At 50.3% G+C, this 12,419-nt stretch overlaps 1 protein-coding gene across 7 annotated transcripts in view; it reads right to left on the bottom strand.

Moving 5' to 3' along the window:
• CASZ1 (castor zinc finger 1) overlaps positions 1–12,419 on the bottom strand; it is a 195,363-nt gene that overhangs the window by 33,875 nt on the left and 149,069 nt on the right. For all 7 annotated transcript variants that reach the window (XM_030463456.1, XM_030463457.1, XM_030463455.1 and 4 more), the window contains 3 exons: positions 10,176–10,730; positions 2,390–3,230; positions 364–432 (listed from right to left, as the gene is read on the bottom strand). In XM_030463456.1, the coding sequence (XP_030319316.1) occupies positions 364–432; positions 2,390–3,230; positions 10,176–10,730 (1,465 nt within the window). The remainder of the gene's footprint in view (positions 1–363; positions 433–2,389; positions 3,231–10,175; positions 10,731–12,419) is intronic.

Below are 12,419 nucleotides of genomic sequence, written 5' to 3'. Positions count from 1 at the left end.
TTGCTGGACATGGAAAGGGAAAAAGCCTGGAGAGAGTGCAGCAATGGACAGAAAGAATGACAGTCAAGAGACAGCACTCCCAGTTAAATCCTGGGCTTCTGCAGTGAAACAATTTTCCACCATTTGTCACAAAGTCTAACAGCTCTGGGGAGCCAAGCAGGCTTTTGGCATGCTTGTACACCTCTCACAGCTACTGCTCTCCCAAGGAGGGGAAACGAGCAAGTACCGGTGCCAGAGGGAAATGGAAGTGCCAATGACTGGTTTAAACATTTGATCCAGATGGACAAGACCTCATGTCTCCCACCACCACTCCACCCTCGTCCTTCCAGCCCTCTTCCCAAGAAACTGAAGATTTTTGCCTACCTGGCAATATATTTCTGGTAAATATTTACGTCTTCGCTGACAGCTGGTTTGTCAGTGGGTAATCCATTCCTAATGAGAAACACACAGGGCAGAGCTGGTTAGCAGGCAGAGCAGGGCACAGTCCAAGCTCCTTGTTTCTCTCACACAACACTGACACATCAGGAGAGAGAACCCATGGAAGAGCACCCAGCAGCCACCCACTGGTTTAACCTCCCTCCCCTTACCCAACAAATCTTGAACTATCTTGTCCTAGGGAACCACCACCACAATCCCACATATACGTGGTCTTTCTTCTCAGTTTTCCAACCCCCCAACCTCCACTCCTACTCATGGCAACTCTGTACCTGGATTAAACAAAGCCACTTTCACACAGGACTCACTTGGAGTAGGTAGATGAGTGCAGGGCAGGTTAATAGCATTAGATGTTACAGAGAGTTTAAACCCATGGCCAGGGTGTATGTGCATAGGTGTGGGATACCTGCCAGGTTATCTGGGCCCAGTGGAGCCTCTGAATGGAAACCCAGGTCCCAAATACCACAATTAGCAATTCTTCCACCAGCACAATTAATTTCTTTTCTTGTGAAAGCCTCTATCAAATAAGCAGCCTGAAAGAGAAGGGACCAGAGCTCCTTCTGTACCCCCGTGTGTGATCAGGAGACTGGGAACTGCCAAGTTGAAGGCCCTGGGCCCCCCCATTCCAGTTGCAGCCCATGAAGATGTCCTGGTGAGGAATACCTGTGCCCAGAGAAGGGATCACCATAGTGCTGCAAACCCACATCTGCAAGTGGCAGGAAATGAGCAAGGGAAAAGAAACAAAACTGGGATCCAGTGCAACACCAAAGCAGAACAGAAGAGGCTCAGAGCCCTCCAGGCACAGCTCTAGGATGGCCACTGAACCCCAGGCAGCTGAGCATTCTACAAACTCTTCAGGCAGAGAGTCCCTGGCCAAGTCACCCATCACACCAAGGCACTGTGCCTACAGGAATATTTACATCACAGTGTTTTTCAGTAATCAGAGTCCCTGCCTGCCATCTGGAGCACAGACAGGGTTCATCCTGAGCAGTGGCCAGATGCAAATGTTAATAATCCTCTGCCCTTTCCCATACACCTTAACCACAGAGCTCCCAGATCCATCTGCAGGCAATTGGGAAATGACTGTGTCACATGGAAGATGGGTGTCATTAGCACTGCCTTCCAGGTGGGAAAACACAGAGAGTGGGGGATGCAAACTTGCAGAAAAGCCCCTCCCTTTCTCCCTGCTTGCAGCCTAATGTGTGTGTGTAGCTTTTCTACAGATACCACCTCGAGAAGCCACATTAAAAAGTAATCCAAAGTTTGGCAAGGCCTTCAGATATCTCCATTCAGTGGCATCACTGCAGAGACTGCCAGCCACATATGTGTAGGAAGTTATTAGTGGTAATTGGGCTGATGAGTTTGCCCAGTCTAAGGGGTAATTGAATCACCTCTATTTGTGTAAGGAACAGGCAACCTGAGAAGACACAGGCCTGGCCCCACACAAATATCTCTGTGCCTAACTCCTAAGAAAATTGATGGGAATTAGGCACCAAAATGTCTTCTGAGTTCTGGGTCAAACAGAAAGCTCCATCTTGCTAACAGTAAAGTCAGCAGAGTTTTGCATTGAGGTACTGGAAGCAAGAATCTGGTTGTCCTATAGACACAAGTGGAGGCCTGGGGAACCTCAAGAAGGAGAAAGTAGTTACAACCTTGACCTCAGAGTGCTGACAGCACTGTATTTCCTCATCTTTCATTTTAACATAGGAACCCAAGGCTGTAGATTCATGGCTGTGACTGCTGACTGACAGCCACATCCTTAGTGCAAATAAGATAATTAAACATGCAACAGAGGAGCAGAGAGTCCAACAGAGAGAAATAAATAAATAAATAAATCACACCAACACTGCAGTATTCATCAACACACAAACTGGAACTGCCCACTGACCCACACACAGACTTTAGGTATGATCCCCCACTAAAACAAAGATAGGAAAAGTAGAAAGACACTTACTTTACTGTAGAGACTGTTCCAGTTGTGATGGAGTCTGTCTTGGAGAAGGTTGATTTCAGGTACTCAGGAGTGTTAAATGGCAATGAGACAGACTGCTCTGGCCCAGCCACAGGAGTGCTGCTGGGGGTACTGGTGAGGGGAGCTGGGGCCAGGCTGGGAGTTGGAGCTTTTACTGGAGTAAGCTTCTGAATGTTCCTCACATCATACTTGGAAGGCCGGCCTACCTTGCCTGTCTTGAAGGCAATGGCTCCTCCCATATCTGGGCTTCCTTCTCCAGGCTTGAACAGATGCAAGTACTTGACATTTTCCAGGTCATACTTGGAGGCCTTCTTGTAAGTGTTGCCATTTTGTGGCCTGATGCTTTCACCTGTCTTCAGCTTCTGAATGAAGAAGTCGTATTTGGAGGCCCGTGACATCAGGCCCTGCATCTGGGAACTGCTGGGAGAGGGCAGTGGCAGGATGGTGGCTTTGGTCTCCGTCAGCATGGAGGCATCTGGACCTGGCACCCGAATGGGCTGTGCCAGCACCGAGGAAGTTTCTTTGCCCAGCTTGGAGCCCAGCTCCTCGGATTTGGCCAAGTGCATGGGCCAAGACAGCTGCTCTCCAGCTTTCAGTTTGCGGATGTACTCCTCATACTTGGAGAATCGGGCTCGTTTGCTCATGGCATCCTCCCCAGGCAGAGAGGCTGCAGTGGCAGTGGCCTCTGAGGTAGCAGCATTCAGCTTCTCAAAGCTGATCTTTCGGGCCAGCTCATCCCTCATGTTCTGATCGTCGTAGCCAAACATGCCCAGGAACTCATTCATGGTGGTGGCAGCGTAATCTCGCAGCGATGAAGCTTCCCCTGCAGAGAACCAGGGGAAAGAGTCAGGAGAGGCATTGATTGTTCTTCTCCTCCCATAGCAGCACAAGTGGAGGGGAGGGGGAGTAAGGGGAGAGGGGAACATGATCTACTGACGTTTGGCTCACTTGTTAGGTTTTACGACTCTTAAATTAATTTGTTTTAAAAAAAAAAAGTAATTAATACTGGGGTAAAATAAAAAGAGTTCATCAATGCCAGGAAAATCAATTTCCTAAATGTTCTAGCCGATGGCTTTTCAGTACATTAAACAAAGTTTCATAAATGTCTCTGCACTCTTGCCTTGGCCTAATATGAAGAAAAAGTAATTTTACTGGAAGTGAGACCAACGCCAATATGCCGAGGTTTGTACAGCTCTGTCCTTGTGTGGCAGGAGGTGCACAGAGGAGAGACAGGAGGATGTGAGGGGGCCAGAAACATGGGAGATCTTCTCGGGGTGCTGGTGACCAGTGGGGTTGAGAGCAGGGTGTGTAAGGGATAAGGGAGACAGAAGACAATGTATGGGGTGGAGCAGGAGGGCAGAAGGGAAAGGTGTGGGGAAGGGAAGGAAGGCAGCAGAGGTGGAGAGGAATGGAGGGGGGGTGAAGGCTATGGGCATGAGATGTTTGGCAGAGAGGTGCAGGGGGAAGGAGTAGAGAAAGACAAAGACAGGATGGTTCCCCATAGCTGTTGCAGTCCTACCCTGTCAATTTTTTAAGACTTCCTTTTACCCAACTTGTTCCCTTCCTTCCCAATGCAATGACTGGAGAGCTGCTACTCTCCAGGTGAAAAGGGGCCACAGTATGGGCTGTGAAAACCTACAGGGAGCCTCCTGAGCAGCCAGGAACAGCTTCCAGTAAGACATCCATGCAGGTGCAAAGGGAGTAACGAGCAGCCTTCTCTCCATCAGGATTTGGACTGAGGACAAAAAGCAAGCTGCTCTTGGGAGCATGGGGTAGGGAAGGGGTAGGAAGGGTTTATTCTACCTGATCACAGGGAAGAAGAATGAGAAAAAGCTGACCTTCTCTGGGTCCCTCCCTTCTTCCCTCCCTCCCCTGCTCCCTCAGGCAGCTTCACAGGCCACCAGGAGGGGAAGAACACACATCTGGAGGTCACCCAATATCAGTGTAAAGGAGGAAATAAAGATTGCTCTGACGTGCCAGCTTGGACTCATTTAGGCTTCAGTCTGACACAGTGCTCCTCCTCCTCTCCCTCTTGCTTTCTGCTGCAGAGTAAAGATTTACTGCATGCAGGAGTCCTTCAAACCTCCCTCGTCATCTCTTCCAATCACTCACTCCAGCTCTCATGGGTAAGCACACTTCTTCACAGGGTGCCAGCACAGGCAGGTACACTGCCAGCAGAAAGGAGGTTCTGAGCACTGAGTCCAGCTCAAACCAAACCAACACAGCCTTGAAAGATAGTGGAAAAGGAAGGCACCAAGACACAGCCACAGAACAGGTCAAGAGATCCAAAGCATGGAAACAGAACCCTAGATTTGGGGGATCTGGCAGTGATGCCACACACACAGGTATGTGATACACCAGAGCACCTCTACATGGACAAGACCCTGGCAATGAGCAAAGTCAAAGCTGAGCAGCCATCAGCTTCCATAAATCAGTTTCCTCACTAAATCTCATGGCTCAGTATTCATCTTAAAGGAAGTTAAATGCAGTATCATGCCCCACAGTGTCTGATAAATACACTTGTCAGGAGGAAGCCACAAGGAAAGGCTGCATTACTCCATCCTAGGATCATTTCACCTGGGCTTCCCTGCTTGGCCCTCTCCTGTGTCCTCTCCAACACCCTCCCAAAGCCATCAAGTTCCTTTTTCACTCACAGACATATTAAATAATTTTGCCTTGCAGTTCTTTTGACCTCTTCTTTATTCTCCACCTCCATTTCAGTGTAACCCTATGACCCAACAGAAGTGATCAAACCCATGAAATCCCTACTGAGCCCAATGCTTTCCTCTTTCTGCTAAATCCACTTTCCCTGGTTGGCTTTTTCTCTTTTTGGACCTGTAAAACAATCCTTCAGTATCCTTCACAATGCCCTGACCTCCAGCCACTGCATAGAAAGATTCTAGCCAGCCTGTGCCAAACTGCAAGGGGAGAAGAATACCACAGAGAGGATCTGATAAGAAATTAAACTACTGAGTGTGATTTTTAATAGCTCCAACAGCTGCCCTGAAAGCCACTCAACCCCCTTCCTTCTTTATCCTAACCTGCAGCACACAAAAAAAGAGGGAAGACTTTCCCTTTCAATACCACATCTCTAATCAGTTTTGCAAATCCCAGCTCAGTTCAGGCCCCACATACACCACAAATCCAGGGAGGGAATTCAAGGAAACCTAGCATTTTCTTTTAATGCTAGAGAAAATGAAACACTGTTGGAGAGCTGCTCCTCTCAGACTTCTCACACCTGGTCTTGGAAAGCACCTTTGGTATCTGTGTGGCTAAATCTCAATAGGTGCAAACAAAGAGATGCAAAACCCATGACCCCAGGAGAGGGGGAGTTTTCAGACCCTTTTTTGAGCTTTGCAGTCTGAGCTTGAGGTTTCATCACCCTGGATTTTAATCCACCATCCCCCAAAACACCTTGTAGTCTGTTTTTCCTTTGCTCAAATTTGCTTCCAGGTGATCACAATATTCTTTCTGACCAACAGCTTTGCTGGTACTGCTCAGTTTTCCCTCATCCACCTTGGAGATGAAATCCTGGCCCATTCCCACTCCTAACACCTTCACCCATCCCAGCATGAGCCCACCAGCACGTCCCCTAAAGCCAAGACAATCTTCACTTACTTGCACAGCACCTAACCAGAAGGCTATAGGCTCCTCAAGTGGAGGCACCTTATGGAAGGCAGCTCTCACCACAAAGATGGTGTGAGACTCAGCTAACTCGTTTCACATTTCCAAACAGCAGCAAAGAGGTAATTGTGAGTACTTAACCCACAGAAAGCCCTCCCCAGACCCTCACACAGGCAAAAGTGAAGCAGGACAGTGATTGGGAAACAAATCCCTCTGCAAAGTGCACAGCTCTGGAAGGCACAGGAAGCACTGTCCCTGGGTTTCCTCCCCCTCCCCTGTGATGCATTTTTCTCTCTTTTTTTTTGATGTGATAATAAAAGTGCTCCCTCTCCCCTTGCTGCTGCTCTCCATTTGTGGGCATTGCCAAAGAGCAGAGATCTGTGTGTCTCAGAGCAGCTATCATATCACAAAGGATCCGAAGCTAGCAAAAAAGGGGCTAAAAATAGCCTGCAGCAGCACACTATATATGGAAGGAAAAGCAAAACAGCCCAAATGGAGTGCAAGGTCTGGATACTGGGGGATGGGATATCCCAGCCTGGGCTCTGTCCTTTATTCTGCTTGGGAGGGAAAACATGTAGGCTTGGGGGCTAGAGGATAATGAGGAAGAAACTGGCACTCATCGTGCAGTTCTCCCAACTGGAGTCTCCCTAGGAAATTATGAAGAGAAGAATCCCCCCTTGTTGAAAACAGGTCCAATATTCCCCTTTGTAAGTGACTCAGACAACAGGCTAAGAAAAGAGAACTTTGAAATTTGTACATGGGAAAGCTCCTGGTGAGTACTTAAGCCCAGCATGTAGTTAAGAGGCAGAGTAAAGAACATGGGGCTGTGCAGGAAAATCTCTCTGGGTATGTGCATGTCAGTGAAAGATTGTGGAAAGGGATCTGTCAGAGGCTGCCCTGGGAAATCTAAATGCTATATATAAATGTGTGTATGGGTCAGTGTGCAGGAGAGGGTGGGCGAATGAAGAAACATATCTGCATGTGCAGATCAGGTTCTGACACCCATCTCCTGACAGACACCAGGTTTGTGACTCCTGGACATGTTTCCTAGCTGTACCAAAGAGGCAGGCACACAAGGCAAGGCTGACCACTGACTCATTAGCTCCTTGTTTCCCAGGGGTGGCTCAGAAAAAAAAAACAGAGATGCCATCCATGCACGATCCCCATCTTGTTTCAAAGGATGAGGATTGAATAGTATGGACTAAGTCTCTGCAAACTCCTGCCTGATGCACTGCAAGCTTCACTGACGCTGGAAGGAGACAAAGGTAGCAGGGATTTGGCATTAGGCTACAGGAGGTGCTAGGAGTCCCATGCTTCAAGTCCCATAAAGCAGGTTCTGTGTGAACACACAAGGACTCCCAAGAAGCAAGAACCCTTCCGAGTCCCAAATAATTAGGATAATTTTCCCCACTGACCAAGCTAGATGTAGGAGCTGGTTTTGTGTGTAGCTCCTGCTTTTTTACCCAACTTTCCAGCTGATCAAAGCAGTATTCACTTAATCTGAAATGCTCTCTCTGTGTCCCCTGTGCACTCAGAGGGAGCAATGGGCACTCAGAACCTTCAAAACTGAGTTCCTGTTATGCCTCCCCCAAAGCAGCACTGACCAGGAGGGCAGAGCTGTATTCCCCTCCCTGGACCTGACTGCCTCCTGCTACCCCCACCTTCATGAGAAAAAAACACTCCTGTGTGGTATAGACAATTCCAGATCTCACTGGAAAACACTTAACTTGAACCCAGTAACACCAGGTGTGAGAGGATTCAGTGATGAACAGCTTAAAATCCATTTTCTGGAACATTGACAGAAACAGACAGAAAAGAACTTTGTCCTTTCCAAAGCAAGAGATGTTTCAGTTTGTGCTTTCCAAGGAAACGTTGCAAACGATATTTACAACAGGGCTCTTGAAACAGATGCTCAGGACCAGGCAGCACGTCTGTTTGCAAGTCAAATCCCGTGTGGCTGTACATGTAAACTGGACCCCACGTGTGCCATTACCTGCCTTAAACATTAATGAGTATTCAGCCCCCCATGAATGCCCGTTTTTTGCACAATCCTTTGACAATGCAGCCCTACAAAGGCATTTTACTGGCAATTCCTACCCCCGGTGAGAAACCTCAATTCCTTTTCTTTTTCCCCAGTTTGGTGATTTATTTTTATTTTTTTCTTTACATTTAAGTTCCCCTCCTTTTAGTTTTTGTAGCAAATAAAAGCTGAAAATGGGGGCGAGGGGTGGGGAGAATGAAAACAAACTAAAAGCAGAGTCCAGGCACAATCACCTTGTGTCTGGGAACGACAAGGGCTTTCCTATCAAAGGAAACTGAAGGTCACACTTTTCCTCATTGATCTTGCAATGTTTGTTAATTACTCTGTCACTGATGTGGCGAAGGATAATTAAACAGCTCTGTTTATATCTTATATGCATAATTATGTGCGCTGCCACTGAACTCGTGAAGACGAGAGAATGTGCCTCTCCAGAAGGGGAACGGACAGACGGAGATGAGTTTCAGCTGCATTATTAACAGGAGGAGGAAAACACGGGCACACACAAAAGGAGGAAAGTTTGATGGATTCACCAAGTGCTGAGATCAAGGGAGGGGTGCGTGCAGGTGGAGCAGATTAAGGGGAGATCTTTCAATTACAGATCCAATCCAGCTGAGTGACAAATTGAGGGAGGGAGCTGCTCTGCCCTAATGAAGAGAATTCAATTTACCCCTAAGCTTATACCAAGGCTCATGTATGGTCCCCCCCAAAATCAATCTGGAGGGAACCTGGGTGTCAAAAATGGGAAGGAAATTCAGCTGGGTCTTTCCCCAACATCTCTTGCTGAATTCAAGTTCTGAATGAACCACAAAAATAAGGTAGAATCTACCAGAAAATAAGACATTCACACACAGCCTGGGGTAAAACAAATGCATTCAGGTTGACATCCCAGACTGAGGGGGGACACAGTTTGGAACCAGGAGTTTATGGGGGAAGATCTACCAAAGGACCCAGGGTCTGGAAAAACCCATGCAGCCACATGCACCCTACCAAACCCCCCTCTCATGAAGGGGAGGATGAGGCTGAGGCCCAAACCCGTGGGGGCCGCACACCCGCACACCCTCCCCGTGAGGGAGAACCACACCATGGGGGTCCCCCCCTCAGCCCGGGGTGAGGGGACACACAGCAATGGAATGGGAACACCACAAGTTGGGCACTGGACGGCTCTGTCACAGGCTCTTATCTGCCACCAGGAAACGGTACCCTGTGCCTGCCGGCCAGCCCGGGCCCAGGCACAGCCTTAGGCTGAGCTTGCTGCCCACACTGCCGCTCCCCGCACCTCCGGGGCCACGGCAGAGAACGTGCGACCTTCCCGGCTTTGCCCTGGAACCTCTCGGCCTCCCTCCCCGCCTCCCCTCCCTCCCTTTTCCCCGGGGGACGCTGCCATCTCCCACCTCTTTCCTCGGCAGCTCCTTCCAGAACCTTCGCCTCGGCGCGGGGGGACCGCCGGCTCCCACCTCCCCAGGGGGCGGCCGGGTGGGATGGCGGCCCGCTGGTCCTCACCCCTGCCCGGGCCTGGGGACCCGAGGGGCCTCAGGGGGCTGTGCCGGACCGGGAATGGCGGCGGGGGAAGAGGCAGGCTGCCGGGCACCAACCTGCAGCGGGCTGGAGCGCAGACTGGGTCCCCGGGACTGCCGTGTTCAGTGCTCACCTCAGGGTTAATTAACCCTGCCTGCGATGCCACATGTGTGCGAGTGCCTGCACACTGCCCCGCACCAGCAGCAGGTGTGTGTGACCATGGGGCTACCCTGCTATTTTTCCCCCTAACGAAGAAATGGATGAGGAGGAACCCAGCGCACACCTGCAGCTGAATGGTGTGGTGGAATCTATGGGGGAAGGGTCTGCTCTACCAAGGGATGGTCTGGGAAGAATCGTCCAGCCACATTCACCTTAACAAACCCTCTTGGGAAGGGGAAAGGCAGATGCACACAGCATGGTCCCACAAGCAAAATGGCAGGCTAGCAAGGGGATTGAGGCTTTCACCTGCCTTGGCTGCCAGATACAGACAGCATCAGGCATGGACACGCAGCAACAGCTTGTCTGTCCTCCAGAAAACCAACCATGAAGATGTGCAGTGTGGGGAGGTGGAGAGGGCAGAGGGCTTACCTGAGGCCTTGGAGCCCGTCTCGCCACTGGAGGACCGGTACGCATCGTCCTTCGAGGCTGGCCCGTCTGAATCCCTGTCATCCAAGAAGTTGCCATCCTGCGAGCTCCTCAGAGCATCCGCTTCATCCCCGTTATCTTCCTCATCACTGCAGCCCTTGGGCTGCACCATGTAAACCCCTTCGGGGGGCACCTCCGCGCTCTCCGCGCCCTTACATTCCTTGCCCTCCGCTCGCTCCAGCAAGGGCTCCTCATTGTATTCCCCGTTCACCCACTTCTCAATCACCTCCCTCCTCTTGTCCTCCTCGATCTTCTGCACGCGGCTGAGTCCATCTGCAAACTCTGTCCCCAGGTCCTTGGTCCCGGGCTGAGGCAGGTCCTTGTTGCTGCTCTCCCGCTGCGGCCCTCTGTCCGCCCGTGCCTGTTCGGCTCCCCCGTGGTCGCAGACGACCTGGCGGCTCAGCTTGGCACAGATGGCGTTCAGCTTCAGGCCGCCTTTGCGCTTGGCAGCCATCGTGGGTTTTCCTGAGGCTGCGTCAGTGCATATAGTTCTTTCAGCTGGGAAGAGAGAGGGGGAAGAAGAAGCAAGGAAGGGCATTAGTAGGATCGGACAACTCCAACCCCAACAGCAAATGGATGGTCCCAACCCAAGGGGTCTCCAGGCATGGTTAGTTTCATCCTCTGGAAGGTGGGACTGTCATCTGGTCATTGAGCTCCAAGTGGAAGCCCAGCCAGGAGACCCCGGTGAGAGGCATGCTCTGAACCTCTGGTACCAAAGGATGTCACTGGCCTCAGGAAAGAGGCACATATTTATTCTGGGATTGGACTGGGCTCAAAAGTCCCCAAACATCTCAGGCAGGTGAACATGGCACAGATCAGCCTTTGCTCCTGTCTCAGGCAGGATATGAAGTCTGTTAAAAGCCTGACTTGCTCTCTCCTCCAGACTGCAGCTCCACCTGCTCTTAGGTCCCCAGCTCCATCCCAGATGTGCTGGCTGCCAAAAGCACACCACCTAGCAACTGCACCCAAGCACCCACAGCAGGGAGAACAGCTTCCCAAGCCTAACCCTGGGGATGATGAGGAATTCATTTAATGGGGTTCATGCATATTTCAGAGAAGACAACCAGTATGGATCAGAAAGAACCAGCACAGAGGACAGGAGCCACGGCGAGTGCATGCACTGGGTCACCAGACTGGTGTGTGGCACTTGTATGGGAGAAAATCATCACCTTGGGTTGGTCTCAGTTGATCAGGCCCCTTTGCCTGCTCACTCACTCGCTTGCTCTCACACACACAGGAAATTCTGCTCTCACACTTCCCAGCACAATCAGCTAATTAGTGTGGGTTTGTTATTTTAATGTAGTTTATTCATACGTGACAGTAAAGGAGGGATGAGGGAAAGTGGGGGGGGGGGAGAAAGGAGGAAGGTAAGGTCTTAACTTCAAGGTCATGGAGAATCTTGAACTAAATGGTCCCTATCTGAGTCACTTGCATACTTATTGTACCAACAATTAACAAGATTCAGACACAAATAAAAGCAAAAAGCTGATTCTAAAGCAGCTCTGCTGTCTCATTTCCTACTTTATTTCTGATACCTCTAAGAGACTCTCAGAAGGGTTCAAGATGATCCCAAATCAAGAATCATGCACACAGCCTGGTTCTTTGCTGTGCAAACCCAGTTTCCCAGGGTAAAACGCCTGCTGGACAAGCACACCACTGGAGTTACTGTGGGCATACTGCTGGATGTGCCCTGGGACCTCATGCATGCTGAAAGAGGGGCCCATCACCTGGAGAGCAAAGAGAGACCATCTCCAGACATCAGATGGTGAGAATGGGCTCTTCCACTGCACAGGAGTCCCTCGTGGCAGCTCAGCCCACACCTCCCTGTCACCAGCACAGAGGTGCTGCTCCACAGAAGCACGGTGAGATTAATCAGACCCCCTACAATGCATCCAGAAGCCACCATGACAGCCCCTAATCCCATAACATGACAGCCCAATACAAACAGACTGAAACTTTAGACCTGCTGTCCAAGAGCCAGAGAGTGGCTGCTTAGCGTAAACTCCTGACAGCTTCAGACACGCTTCCATGTCAAGGACTGCAAGAAAAATACCCACCCCCAACAGAGACAACTGCCCCCCACACAAAGGGAGGCAAAATGTACTCCTCCACTTTCCAAACGCCCACCCCCCCAGCACTGACACCTCCGTGCAGTCATGGTGTCACAAAGGGAAAGCACTTGATGCC

The sequence above is a fragment of the Calypte anna genome, chromosome 21, assembly GCF_003957555.1.
Source record: "Calypte anna isolate BGI_N300 chromosome 21, bCalAnn1_v1.p, whole genome shotgun sequence".
Classification (NCBI taxonomy): Eukaryota; Metazoa; Chordata; class Aves; order Apodiformes; family Trochilidae; genus Calypte; species Calypte anna.
This window is presented reverse-complemented; position numbering and strand designations above follow the sequence as displayed.